This window comes from Megalops cyprinoides, chromosome 5 (genome assembly GCF_013368585.1).
Source record: "Megalops cyprinoides isolate fMegCyp1 chromosome 5, fMegCyp1.pri, whole genome shotgun sequence".
NCBI classification, from domain to species: domain Eukaryota; kingdom Metazoa; phylum Chordata; class Actinopteri; order Elopiformes; family Megalopidae; genus Megalops; species Megalops cyprinoides.
Window position 1 is genome coordinate 28,291,175 of NC_050587.1, and position 14,980 is coordinate 28,306,154.

Genomic DNA, 14,980 nt, shown 5'->3' on the forward strand with positions numbered 1-14,980 from the left:
TCACCTTTATATATGTTATAGGCTAGCATACGGGCCAGGAAGCGCTGTAGTTGGAAGACCCACGCTATATGTGGATGAAGTTGGCGTCATATAAACTTGCTAGCTAGTGAACTTGATGAACTCAAAAGACGGGCAATGTCTGCTACCAATAAGACCAATACTCAGCTCAAGCAAGGCCAATAGGAATAATTCATGAGAGGAAGTTGTAAGTAGGTGTACAATATTGAGCTCGCTAGTCTTAGAGAGCATGCGAGAACACGGGGTATACTGTGAGATGGCAAGATAACCCTTCGGTAATTTATACAGCTAACGCTATATGTACTATCTGACACATAGCTGTGTTACATGAATATAAAATATACGTTGCGATTTTATGCTAGAACCCAGACCATTTGTATCTAATTAAGATACATATTTAACGCGTGCTAAATAGCTACTGCATTTTCTTACTAACCAAAGAACGTGATAGCAAGTTAGCTTGACAGAAGGCTTGGGGCTAACGAATTTAACGATTTGCTTGAGATTTGGAAGGGAAATTTGCAAACGTTAGATTACTATATCTAATGTTTGCACCCTAGCTGTTACCTCGTGTGTACTAAATGATTGCCTATGGGGATATATCTTATCTGATCAGGTGCACGCAGGTTTAATTTGGTTTCGGTGGCAGCTCTATCGTGCCATTGATAACGAGTTTATTTGCACCACTTGTGTAGGTAGCCAGTAGTCCAGCAAGGTAACCGCGAACCTGTCGCATGGTGTTTTCGAAAACTGTCATTGCCGAGGACATCCGGTGTTAAGCCTACCTTGTTCCGTTTTACGAATCTGTATTGCGCTATGGAGGAGGCGTGTGTTAGCTACCGTGCTTGCTAGCTAGCTAGCGGGCTGGCTTGCTTGCAGTCGACAGATAGCTAGATATCTAGCTATATAACGACAGCAGTCCAGGAAAGTACGGATTCTGATTTAATGTGGTGGCTGGTGGGCTTTCATTTGTGAATGTGATTCGATTGTCTAAAAGGCACGTGCGTATTCAGCTAGCTATCCATTTGCTTCACTGCCTTGTTAGCCAGCAAGATAGTATTGTAAGGCTAATAAGTTAGCTAATGATAGGTGTTTCTTATTTTTGTTGTTTTCACGTTTGTCAGTTTGCTGAGCGATAAACCTATATTTTAGACGTCAAATCTGTTTACACAACTTGCTAGGTAGCGAGCTGACTGACTAGATAGCTTGCTGTCTTGTTTGGAATACGTAGCTAACTGTCCAGATAAGTATGGCGTGCTACTTATAGTTAGCTAGCTCAATAAACAATTTTTGTTCTGACGCTGAAAGGTTGATACTGGTTTACTGGCGAGCGAGTTAGCTAGACATGTTTCAGTCCATCCAACGCCGCCCGATCTGCGGAATTGGCGCACAGACTGTTCGGCTTCAGAGCCAGCGCACGGTTAGTAGTGAGGGTGTTGGGAAGGGCAATGGCACTGTTGAAAACGGAGTGGCTGCATGGCTGGGTCGACGCATGGGCGTCTTGCTATCATGGGTCTACAAAGCAGGGGTACGCGCAGGTGAAAAGGGGCCCGAGAAGACACGGAAAGGCATGGTGTCCATACTTGCAAATCAGTGTAGTTTTGTGACAGGCCAAAGGTTCCGTCGTGCTTGCCAGATTGGCGAGCTGTACTCGAACATATACTCCGAACGTTCCCGACTGAGCCTCATGAGCACGTTATGGCGCCGCTTCCAAAGCAAGCACTCACGCACGGGCAAGCTGGTGGCCGCTCTCGCCGGAGTCTTCATGTGGGAAGACGAGAAGATTAAGGACGAAGAGCTGCAGAAGTGAGTAAACTGCCAAATAATGTGTTTCCCCCAGTACAGTCTGTCTCTGTGGCCGTTGTGTGTCTCCGACATGTGCCTACACGGAGGACTGGTTTGTGTACACTAGAGGCAGTATTCAAGGGCACTTCTTTTGGAGGACGTACAATGTTGAGGTGAGAACGTGGTGTTGATTGCCAGTTCAGCAATATGAATCGCACAGCCGAACACACAGAATACCTTGGCGTTGGGATTGACATTGCAAACTGACACTTCAAAAAAAAGTTGCCACTCTACCACGTGCAATTGAGAACACACAGTTCCTGTTGATAGGGCTCTGTTGTAAATAATAGGCAAATATAAATACCAAATTCCAATAACACACACCTGTAGTACACACATCCCTTTTGTCATGTCTAGTGAAAGCTAAAAGTCCAGTGTTGTGTGTCAGAACTACAGGGCTTGTCAATAAAGACAAATTTGCACAACCCACAAAGGTGAAGCAGTGGTCTAAGGGTGTGTATGACCAGATGCATTCCATGTTATGTTATACTGCTTTAATGTGCTGTTTGGGTAACTTTCAGTGCAAACATTATCTCATGGCTGAGTGTTCAACATCTCTTTTGCCAAATCACTCTCAAGGCCACATGGCCAACTCAATTATTGCTAACGTAACAGGATACTATTCCACAAATGCCATCATGACAAAGAATAAACAAGAAGTAGTGTTATGAATATTTGTAAATCCTCTTTGTTGCCTTTGCCAACAAAGTAATAAACCCACATTGCACACACAGCTATACAGTAGCTTGTTGGTACAGCTAGCATAATTCTAACATGACATTAGACTACAGAGGTGCATCTCTTGAAGGGATTTACAGTGAATGATAGAATGCAGTTCCTCAAATTACTTATTTTTCCAAAACTCTTAATTGCAAGGCTTAAAAAGGAAGCCACATGTTTGAATTTCAGAGATGCAACTGAAGTTGGAGTAGACATGAGTTAACAAAGTTTTAAACATCTTAAACAGTAATACCACATGTGTGCACACCAGTTTTACTAAATATAGCATAAGCATTGAACAAAATTAATTTAAATTTAAGAGGATTTATATGCACTTTGGGATTATGGTTTTGGGTTGTCCATTATTATGACCTCTGTCTTGGCCAAATGGATTTTTGTTTTAGCTTGACACGTGTTGTCTGTAGTGCTTCCCTGTCTCCTAAGGAGTGTCATGTCACAAGGTCAGAGGTCAAGGTAGCAGTGGTTCCTGATCAGATTTTTGATTTCCTATTTCTAACTGCATGGATTTATGCATGGATTTTGAGGAGCTGTGATGCAAATGTTATCATCATTGGTCTGTAGTAGCATGTTATACCATTTCAGTTTACAAGGTCAAGAACAAGGTCGCAAAGGCTCCTAGAAGGCAGTGTCTCTGTAAGATGGCGCACATTTACAATGGTGTACACCTGTTTGTCTAAGAGATAGTGGAGCCCATATTTAAAGTAGTTTATGTTCATGCCTCCTCTCAGAAATAGTTTAACTTTGATTATTGCAGCATGCACATAAAAACCAGCGATCGTACTACCGCAAGCTCATAGTTGTTTCGGTAGATAAAATGTAACCTTTTTTGGAGTTTCTGACTCATAAGATCAAAAAATATGTATTTACAGAGTGTAGGGGAAGCTCAGCGATGATAGCGGCCATTTTCAGCACCATAACGAAATTGAACTACTACTTTAAGGGAGTTCTTTGTATGAGGTGCTGTGCTGTCTTCCTTAAGACAATGCTTTAAAGGTTTTCCAGTCTTCTATCTCTAACCCAGCTATGTATGTGAGGATTTTAATGCTTTGCACAAATGCTGTTCTACTTTTAAACCTTTAAGTGTGAAATGGAGGTCTTGTATATATTGAAATTATTTTATCAAATGCAGACATTTTGTCAGAGTTTAAAATCTTAATATCTCTTTTTTAAGGTACTCAGTATAATGGTACTTTGTGAGGGTATAGGGTGTATTTTTCTTAAGTCGAGTTATTTGCATTTTTGCAGAAAGACCTTTTGCATGGGCATGAGAGGAATGTGTTATTAAATTCTTTAGAGATTACGTCTGTGTTTCAGTGGGACAAAGTCATTAGTGCAACCTATTTTTGTTTCATATTACTGAAATGTTGGAAATTATTGAACTTGTTGATGTAATAGTTAAATACCCAAGCTTTTACAAAATTACACCTTGCAGTTTTTTTTAATTGGACATACCAAACCTGCACTGATCAGACTGCATTTTTAAGGGAAAATAGTAGGCTCCAGTTTGCATGGGATTTATTTTGCAGAAAATCACAGGTGACCTTTAATTGCCTGGAAACAATGTTACAATTAAGGTAACTTAAGTGTGTACATTTACCGTATGCTAGTTGAGGATATTTTCTGTATTTTCGCAATCCCTTGCCTGTCTGTTGCCTTCAGTGTGCAGCATGTGTCCATTTGCCCCAGCACAGCGCGGTGTCTTTGTACCGTTGTACAGGTGCGCTGCCGAGCTGCAGGCCGTGGAAGTGGTGACAGATCAGCGCATGTCGCCTGAGGCAGTTGCAAGGCATGGCGATGCTGGCTGGGAGGTCGTCATGGAGAAGAAGAATTTCTGGGTCTGGAGACGACCCATCCAGGACAGCCATCTATACGAATACAGAGGTCAGCTACCCACTCCCAGTCCCGCATTCTGTATGCTCCAGTTTAAGGAGGAAATTTTTTAAGAATTTTGCATGTCAAGATGCTTCACTGAAAGGAATGTTGTATTGAATCCCATGTGGTTCATACTGAAAGGTGAATGCCCTTATTTTAAATAAGAAAGTATTCATTTAAAATTCTCTCTTGCGTATGACACATACCGCCATCTTTCGTTTTTTTGGTAAGGCTGTCTCATTTAAATGGTTGGGGTACACAACTGCAGATCATTCATTCATGCTTGTAATGCCTTTTTAATGCTTTGAGCTACAAAATCAGACTATGACAGTTTAAATCCCTTACACCCCAGCAAACCGCCACAGATAAAAAGAGAATAAAATGTTGGCAGTTTGAAGAAGAGGTAATGGTAATGTTTTGCTACCTCATGTTAAGCTGTATTCTTATATAAAACTTTAGCTAGGCATTTGTTAAAAGTCACATCTTAATCATATTTTCAGTCTTCAGCTGTTGCGCTACAGTACAAGTACCGCACAAAACTGAGTCACAAGTTCCGGTACAACTTCCTGGAGATAAATCTTTTTTGCATCGTGTCGCCACAACAGAATCATATAGTGCAGGTGATAGAGCAGGGTTATTTGCTGGTTCGCAAGCGCTGTTGGCTTACTTCCCAACAGACACCCACTAAAGCTGGGCATTCACATAGCAGGGAGAAAGACTGAAGAGGTGGTGTGGAAAACATCAAGTATGATTAATATCAATATTTTTATTCGCGTCTGCTGAATATTGTTAATAGCAAACGTCCACAGAACTGTTACGGTTTGTTTGTTGTTGCATGAAGAATGGAATGCAGTTATGCTATTTCTTTTCTCATTGCAGTATTGGGAACATACACCGACATCACCCCCAGACAGTTCTTCAACGTTCAGGTACTCAGGCTCTTTTGTGTTTCTAGGCCCTCATGCCAGTGTCTTTGTATCTGCCTGTGCACAGGGGATAGATCTTCATTCTTTCAGGGCTGTGTTCCACTGTCCCCTCCCGTCTCACTCTGTCCACATTTGTGTTTCAGCTGGACACTGAATACAGGAAGAAGTGGGATGCCCTGGTGATCAAGCTAGAAGTGGTGGACAGGGAGGTCAACACAGGATCGGAGGTCGTGCACTGGGCCACATACTTCCCTGTAAGACATGTATAGCACAACTGCTTTTGTTAACCTAGGCTGCATGCATGTTGAAACTGAGAAAATTTCCATCTGGTTAGTGCAGATATTCCCATATTGTTTGGATATATTCAGCAGAGTACACTTATGTCCCACACATAATGGCTGATCATATCAACCAGTATATGGCACCAAGGCATAAAGAAATTCCCATGAAAAAAGTAGACTGATGTGCATTCAATGTTAAAGGAGCATGCAGAAAAACACATACCTACCATAACCCAGACCAATATACTCGTAAGGCATATTCACTGACAGGAATGTTTGTGTCAGAAGTGCAGGAGTGGGTGCGCTGTTAGGGATTGTAACACACAGACGCGCACACGCTCACATGCAGACAACACACTGGCTTGAAAAGTAGCAGGTTATGACCCACAAAAAACATCTCACACATGTTGTACATAACCCGTGTACGCTTCAGTCCACAATAAATAAACAGCTTTATATTGGAAGTGCAAGTGTCGAACACGGACATGTTGAAACCAGAGAAGGTTTGGATTGTGAGTTGGTGCTATAAATAGCACGGTTACAGTTTTGGTAACAATATTTGACTCCTGACTGGAGCTCTGTGTCACGATACCCTTGATGTTTTTGTTACTGCCAGATTGCAAAAGTGTATTTGATTTATGCAGATAGCAGTGCTGGTTACCCCTTGTGACAGCATAGACTGACTAAATATACTTTAACATGTGCGCATACAGTACATTTTTACAGGCTAGTTATGTCTGATGCACCTCAGGCCCTCTGGTAGTATAGTTTCTATAGACATAATCACGAGTAGGCCTGGAGCTGTAAAGCGGAACTTTTGATACTCTGTTTTTGTGCTTAGTAATTTTTTAGTAATCATTTTGTGAAATATGATAAATAATGTGCAAATGTGGTTAGACAGGTCCAGAAGAAATAATTAACAAGACAGTTTCCAGCAGCAGATTGGAAAAAACACTCACTTACAACCCAACATTTCCCATCTGTAAATGTCAGGCTAAGTTCTGAAATGCAGAAGTAGCTGCCTGTGTGCTTAAACTGTAGACACACAATGCTGGAGTGCAAGAAGTCTATAAACAATGCAGTGCAATACAGAGGACATATGCACAGTCGAAGTGATATTGATATGGCATCACATCACCAGGTGTCTTTTTCTAACTAGTATGACACATCAGAAATTAATAATCAGTTATTGAAAAACACAGTTCAAGGAAACGTGAGCACAGCTGAAAATGGATCTGAAAAAGCTAGTGATAGTAGAGTAATACAGCTACTGAGACAGCGTAATTTCCTGGATGACATTCAGAATTTTGACTTTGAACAGGCAGTCAGTACAAGGGGATAAGGGAGGAAAGAAAAAACAATGAGAGAAAAATCTAAGATGAAAAGGGAAGGTTTTGGAGGACTTTAAATGGATTTAAGTGGATGCTTAGCACTTTCTGTCCAAACTGTTATTCATATTTAGGCATACACATAGTATTAGTTTTTTTTATTTACTCTTCTGTTATCAAGAGCTCATAAAATTTAGCTTCTATAGAATAGTAAATTTTGATTTGATTTAACTACTTTACAGCATTTATTATTTTCTCAGCAAAAGTCAGCTAAATCAGTTACATAAGCAAATTGTTAAGCAAATTTTTCCTAGAAGGAATACCGAGAAATGCTTTGCATGCACAGATTTAAGAAGTAGCACGGACAGAAGTAGTATGCACTGACGTACCACCCCCCCCCCAACCCAAGGAAATGCATTTCAGTAAGTTACTGTATGATATTGAAACAAAGAATACTCAGTCATAGTTGAGGCAGTTGCTCTTGAAGTTGGATCACGAAGTTTGAGCTAATCCAAGGTATGCTATTTCCCAAGACATGCATGTTCAGATAACTAATGTTGCCATTTATTTAGTGGGGTAACATTACAGTAGCTGCAAGCTCAGACGGTACTGTAGGTGTAGTTATGGCTGCCAATGGTATGTAAATACGTTTTTTCTGCACAGTCTTTTTTGCATATTGTAGCGTGCAGCAATAATTATGGTGTAATGGGTGTATATGTCCTAGCTGGCTGCTGATTTAACATTTTTATAATTGTATTTTAGCACATTTATTATTACATCTCCCTCTGCTCCTTTGAATAGGTTGTATTTTTATATGGACAACAGTCACTAAGATCCTCTAAGACCAGCTTTTAAACTTTGTGGCTCTTTGAGACCAGAGTGAGTTGCCCTTATATTTTCAAATAAGTCTTTTCCTGCTTTTTACTTTAATTTTTATTTCACAGTATCCCTTGTATTCAAGGGACTATGTGTACGTGCGACGCTATGATGTGGACCTGGAGAAAAATCTCATGGTCTTGGTTTCAAGGTGAGCTTCACCTCCTCTTCAATGCTGGACATACCATCATAACCACTTTTTGTTGCTTCTCTGAGTTTAATCCTTTCAACTCTTTTTTTGGCATCTAGGGCTGTGGAACATCCCAGTGTCCCCGAAACTCAAGATTTTGTAAGGGTTCATTCCTACCAGTCTGAGATGGTCATTCGTCCGCACAAGTCCTTTGATGAGGTCAGTGTCAGCTTGAACTAGACTGGTCTGTGAATGTGAGCTTTATGCATCTGGATTCACTCTTCTGGGATGCATCTGCCACCTCTCTGTTTTCAAGCAGAATTAAAGGATCCTGGGATGGGTTTCAGTCAGTGGGTGTGTGACAGGTTAGGGTTGGGTTCTGGACAGTGTGTGGCAGTTAGGCCAGTGATTGATGAAACACTGTGTTGCCCTATACAGAATGGCTTTGACTACCTGCTGACCTACAGGGATGACCCTCAGACTGTTTTTCCTCGATATTGTGTCAGCTGGATGGTGTCCAGCGGTGAGTAGACATTCTCTGAGCTCCATCCTTCTGCTTTCCTATGCATGCCACCAGCACAGCAATGGTTTGCCCCATGAGTTTCATGCTGTTTGCAGATTTTAAGATTTTCCATTACAAATGGTCCTGTTGGGGACTGAAGTTGTTGAAAGTTTGACTGCTCCTTCGCTGTCCTGTGAGATCAGTTCTTGCCAATCATAGCTACTTTTCATTAATATTAAGATGATCATTTAATATATGTGGCTGACATATTGAAGTAATTTATTATTAGACATGTCATAGCTTGAATGTTAAATGGGGGGAGGGATTTTAAGAAATCTTTGCTAAGATAGGCTTCACCTGGAAATGGGCAGATTTAACAAACAAGTGTGCTACGATTACGATAACTACCTGCAGCTAGTGACAGTAATTAATATCATGCTATATCATGTGCATTAACTTTCAAGTCATAGCTGTTAGATAGCTAACTTGAAGAAAAAAATTGACAGGATAAGTTGTCTATACAGTTGCACTGGTGTTTGCAACATACTGTCACACAAGCTGGAACTAATTAACGAGACTACAGTTCACCTGAACTTTCCATATTGCCTTAACTTCACTGTAAGTCTGCATTGTTCCACAGACAGGCAAAATTATAAGGATGAATGTGGGAAGCCCCTATGTTCAGTTGGCCATTCTGTTGTTTTGTGGTAGCCAAAATACCCCTGTATTTCTGAGTTATATTTGTTGGCTTTTCACAATTAAGCTGTTGTAGTAGCAGCACAAGTTGAACATTTGAATTGCCACACAACCCACACATGCAGTTTGGCATTGTTATTAATTTATTCATTTTCTGACAAAGCAATGATTGGCATTATGAGGATGTACAGTACTGAAGACTTGAAGCCAAGACTGTGATTTTAGTCATAACAAGGAGTGTATGTGCATTGCAAAGCAATACAGTTGTACAAAGTACATTAACATTACATTGCTTTGTATGAACATTTTAAACTATTATTTATTTTTATTTCAGGTACGTTGGTGTGCCTTTAATTTTATGTTGCAAAGAATTGTTAACTGTAGGATAACCATAAAGAAAAATACTGTTATACTGTAACTCCTAACATGTTGAGGAGGCTGTCCTAGATCAAATAAGCTAATTATATTATATTGCGGCAATCAAAGCTTATGATCAGATACTTTTTAATGAAGCGTATCCTGTGAACTTATCCTTTATACCTGTAAAATTAAAAAAATCAATATTTAGAGACAAGCCACTACAATCAGTTTGTCTGCTGCTGATAGGGTAAGATGGAATATTATAATACCCCCAAACATTCAGTTTTCAACATATTCAGCAAATGTTTGGTATTAGTGTACTGACATGATCGTCTTAAAATGTGCACTACAGCCATGCTAACGCTAATGAGGACCAGGTAACAACAAGAAAAAAAGCACAATGTAAAAATCATTATATTGCTAACTCCCTAGGCACAGATCACAAATACTTGTGGTCTGGAGAGCATAGGAAGCCAGATGCTATGACACACAAAAGCAGATAAGAGGCTTAGACATAAGCATGAGTCTTAAAGACTTAATGTGTCACTATAGTCGTTAATGATTTAGCCAAGTCGCTCTGTGTTGTCTGTGTTCTGTGGTTCTCCTCAGGTGAATGCTTGTTAAGAGAAAGCTGATTTTGTTGATGTCGGAACCCATTCCATAGTTGCGTAGTCAGTTGAGACGGCATCAGTTTCACTGACATTCTTGATACTAGTAATAATCGGTATATTATGGGCATGAGATGAAATGTCATAATTCTGAATTTTGCAAAATTGGAAAATAATGTTTTGTGGCTATGAGGAGAAATATCTCAAATTCAAGGTACCACATGGCTTAGACTAGAACTGGCTAGAATGCAATTTACTTTTTCCCCTTAAAGTATCATGTCAGTGGATTTTTTGCTTACTTTACTCATTCTGTACATTACTCCTCAACAGTGCAATAAAAAAGTACCTCATTACATTTTTAGTCCCTACCATTGTTCATACTGGTCAGTTTCCTTTCCAGTTGTGACAGTATTCACCAATATACTTTGTGGCACTGTAGCACAGTGTAGCATTTTGGTTAAAGAGCAGGACTCGTAACCAAAAGGTTGCTGGTTTGGTTCCCTGCTGGGACACTGCTGTTGTATCCTTAGGCAAGGTATTTAACCCAGAATTGCCTCAGTAAAAAACATTGTGACCTATGTAAGTCGCTCTGGATAAGAGTGTTTGCTGAATGCAATTTAAATGGAATTTTCATACATCCCTTGAATATCTTTGCGCATTGGCGAACGTACATATTGACACTAATCCATTCCACATCATTAAGAGCCAAGTTACCAAAGATGGAGATGTTTACCATCTCTTTCGAGAAGCTACTACTACTTGTGGTAAGGCAGAAACTAAGTGTACTGTTAATTGTCTATGATATAAACAAGGATGACCCAAAAGCCAGCTTGTTAGCTGTCTTATTCACTAGCTAGCCAATGATAACAGTAGTAAAGTAACTATAATGGATCCTTTTCATAAAAGTGATATGGCACTCAAACCCATGGTATGTCATGAATATTGGCATGGAATGGAGTTTGATATCTGAAGAAAGGGAAAAAAGAGAACCTGTTCAAGGGTGGTATTTTTGTTTTCTTATCAGAAGTATTTCTTGGTGGAATATTGTTTTCCTAAATAATTTCATCTCATGAACTCCATTTCATGAAATATTTTGTATCATGAACTGAATGTATCGTCTCATGCTTAGTATATTAAAATGAAATTCTGTTTGGCTTTGCATGGCCATCTCTAATATTGTGTTGTAAGTTAGCCAGTACACAGTATAAATGTGTTTGCATTATTTCTTTGGAGTTTTTGGCATATGTATGTGATCATTAAGTAGTAAGGTGTGTGTGTGTGTGTGTGTGTGTGTGTGTGTGTGTGTGTGTGTGTGTGTCTATCCACACACACTGCATACATTCAGCAGATATATTCTGTCATTGAAACTCCCCACCCCCTCAACACGCATGGATTCTCACACACGTGAGCTCACTGTGTACTTTCTAGAAATGCGTGCATTTACGCACGCATTTGAACTCTTAATCATGCCATAAGCACCTGTATTGTGTCATGCATACTGTTGTCATACCTGCTTAATGTCATGTCATACTTACATACTGCTACACTTATGCAATACCATACCGATCAACATACTGCTTGTGTTGACATGCCTTTGCAGTGCAGTGTTTTAGGCAGCGTTTTATTTTTTGTAAAGCCGTCAACCATTTTAGTTTCCAGCTGTATTTTTTATTTTCATAAATCATTCTGGAAATGGGGGAAAAAAGTTCCCCAGTCTTACACCGCATTTGTCCATTTGGTTTTGATACGCTCTCAGGACACCACCACCGTCCTGATCCTTTGTAGTCAATATTTGTATTTATCCATGCCTTGATAGCATTGTGCTTCCCTCTCTTGATCTCAGGAATGCCAGACTTCCTGGAGAAGCTACATGCTGCTGCCCTGCGTGCCAAAACCCAGGAGGTGGGGATGCAAGACTACATTGGCGTTGTCAAGTCGAGTGACAAGCCCCCCCAGGCCAACCCAGATCGCCTTGCGGGGGACAATGCTCGCACAGGTGGCCCTGGACAGATCTATGCTTAAAAAAGGCACAGGGAGAGGTGGGGGGGGGGGGGGTTAGGGGGGGGGACGACAGCAGACCCTCTTGTCAACTACTGCCCCCTATGAACTACACCTACTTTTCAACTGCTCATGTACACTCGCACCACCACAGTAAACAACAACCGAAATGGCTGCACTTTCCTAAGACAAGATAATGTTGACCGAGTGAGAACAGTTGAAGCAGAACCTGCAGTGAAGGTGTGGATGTCAGGAGACCCAGATGGCTGGATGGAGATTACATTTCATTGACTGATTGGGGTTGGAACTCCCTGTAGAAAACAGACCCTTTTTTTTCCATCATTCTCCCTGTCCTGAACCTGGAGGAGAACTTCAGCGATGACCTGCACTGAGTGAAACTGAGTTCCGTTCCGTCCCTGCCTCACTGATATTACTCATCCATGCAGTTGCCACAGCAAGTTGTTCCATGTTATTTCATTCCCCTCCCCCCCCTTTTTTTTTTTCTTCAACAAACTTTGGTAACTGAATGGTGTCAGCTCACACTCTCACATAGAAGGCTTGGACACCAGCACCGTTTCTTTACTAGTTGAACACTGAATAGCAAAAAAAAAAAAAAAAGACAATACTATGGTACTAGCCCACCAGTGGGCAGACTTCCTGGCTAGATGTAAAGGTGCTGAGGGCTTCTGAATTGAACTCCAATAAAACTGATCTTTTGCTTTGCAAATCAGATTTCTAGCTGTGGGGATGTCGAACAGCACTGTCACCACCAACAGCCTTCAGTGAACACCAGCCCTCTTTATAGGGTGTGTCTTACGGCAACCGCAGCATCCTCAATGTCTACCAAGCCTCTGTGAAAACCGTGGAGAAAAATATGCAACAGCATCACAGCTCTCACAGTTAACAACCCCCTTAACCTGTATTTCTAGCTGAAATATTTCAGTCTTGCTGTTCAATTCATCTCAGCGTTGTAGGTCTTGGATGAGTGTCATACTGCTTCAGATTTGAGCTTTTACTTGATTTTATGCTGTCGTGTAGAAGTGTTTCAGCTTGCAGCTGGAGGATTTTTGCAGATCTACCATTTTTCTCAGAGAACATAACTTGATTTGCTAAATAGGTCTTGATGAAGAAAATGACATTTGCATTTAGTCAGCATGTTCACGTGTGTTCGTTAATTCACATAAAATTTACTTGCATTTCTTGACAGCAGAACTGAAGTAAGGATAGATGCTGGCAGCTGTGCTTTGTTACTGACAGGGCCAAGCTTTTGGCTTGTAAATTGTTTATGTGCAACCAACTGATTATCCCCGGTCAACATCCAAATTGTGTAATGATCAACTTCACACAGGAAGACTGAATATGGCACTAACTGAGTAATTTGTTCCAGCTTTAGGCACTTTTACACTTTATACTTGAGTCCATCTACATGGGTCAAGAGGGAAGTGTCAGTAAGAAGCGCTTATGATCGATGATCAACCTGAGGCACATACAACATAGGCTGTGGCTGCTCGGTGATGAGCCAGTCCTTAGACACAGAATATGTCAGGGCACATGACAGCCCAGCGATTGTCCCAAACATTTACAAATTATGGCGGCCATGAAAACGGAACATGAAACAAATTTAAACATTCAGCAGCCACCTTTTTTGTGGATGTCAGGCTTTCAGAGCATGAATAACATCACATGTGAAAAGCATGTAAATTTGCCACATTGTATGTACCTTGTGCTGTGAAGTTTTGTCAACACATCACAGAAAATAAAAGAATAATGTAACAGGTCAAGCAGAGGAGAATGATAGACAATCAGAAAGTAAACACCATGTAAAGAAATATAATTTGCTGTGAATTCCATTTAAATGAGTTTGCAACTTTTGAATCAGTGGTTTCAGACCGACCGGTTGGTTTTAATTAGACTAACTGTTATAGTCCACATGGGCTTAGTTAAAGATATTATAAAAGTGTTTTAGTATCATGCTTTCAGTTTCAAGAGAGGATCAACTGATTATCATCTTTGCTTCCCTGTACATTGAACTACACTTTGGCCACTTAATTGACATGTGATTGCAGGCTTTGTAACACCAGTTTGGGCAGACACTGTAATTCAAGAGTCAATACCTTAGCCACAATGAATGTGAAAACTTTTTTATTGCAGTTTTGTAGCTTTGTATTGCTGCACAACTTTGTCCGTTGTCTTTACAAATGAGAGCAAAATTAGTGATTTGCAAAGGTTTTGCTAATCTATTTGTTACATTAACATTCAGATGCTAAAGAGCATAAAATTATACTTTCATGGTTTAATTGTCCACTAATTACATATGTGAAATCAAATATAAATACAAATATTAAAATATTCCCTTCCTGCGAGCATGAGTGAAAATGGATCTCAGCATTTTTCATTGTGTTGTCCTTATGAACATATACTGTAGTAATCAGCGTGTGAATTTGTAACATTTTCTACAGCTAAGTTTTTTTGGTAAGGTAATTCCCAAAGAAAATCTGATTCATTTAAGCCAGTATTACTCTCTGTTGTAACATTTGTTTTGGTTTGAAAAGGCAAATTGATTAGCCATTTTTTTTTATTTACCTGTGTGGACGTTATGTTTGCCATATTCTAAGCTGAGGTATTTTTCCCGTGTGATAAACGGTTTGTTTTGTTAGACATGGAAAAAAACTGTTTAAATGCTTTAATTTCACCATATTATAGTTTTATAGCCAAACTAGTGAACAGACCTAGCAGTTGTTTGTTACATTGGTCTTGTGCCACTTAGTATTGCAGTTTTGGAATGATATCACTGATATG

The 14,980-nt window shown here is 40.1% G+C and overlaps 1 protein-coding gene across 1 annotated transcript; it reads left to right on the forward strand.

Moving 5' to 3' along the window:
- The first annotated feature begins 507 nt into the window (after positions 1-507).
- stard7 (StAR-related lipid transfer (START) domain containing 7) lies at positions 508-12,232 on the forward strand. The gene is made up of 8 exons (XM_036529164.1): positions 508-1,824; positions 4,322-4,485; positions 5,356-5,405; positions 5,546-5,656; positions 7,956-8,038; positions 8,137-8,236; positions 8,456-8,540; positions 12,027-12,232. The coding sequence occupies exons 1-8, from the start codon at positions 1,364-1,366 to the stop codon at positions 12,203-12,205; spliced, it is 1,233 nt and encodes a 410-aa protein (XP_036385057.1). The 5' UTR covers positions 508-1,363; the 3' UTR covers positions 12,206-12,232.
- The last annotated feature ends 2,748 nt before the right edge of the window (positions 12,233-14,980 follow it).

Bases quoted from the DNA above. Each gene is read 5' to 3' on its own strand.
- stard7 (XM_036529164.1), top strand. From the start codon at position 1,364: ATGTTTCAGTCCATCCAACGCCGCCCGATCTGCGGAATTGGCGCACAG. The intron at 5,406-5,545 runs GTACTCAGGCTC...TTTGTGTTTCAG, and splicing joins GACAGTTCTTCAACGTTCAG to CTGGACACTGAATACAGGAA. The intron at 8,039-8,136 runs GTGAGCTTCACC...TTTGGCATCTAG, and splicing joins CTCATGGTCTTGGTTTCAAG to GGCTGTGGAACATCCCAGTG.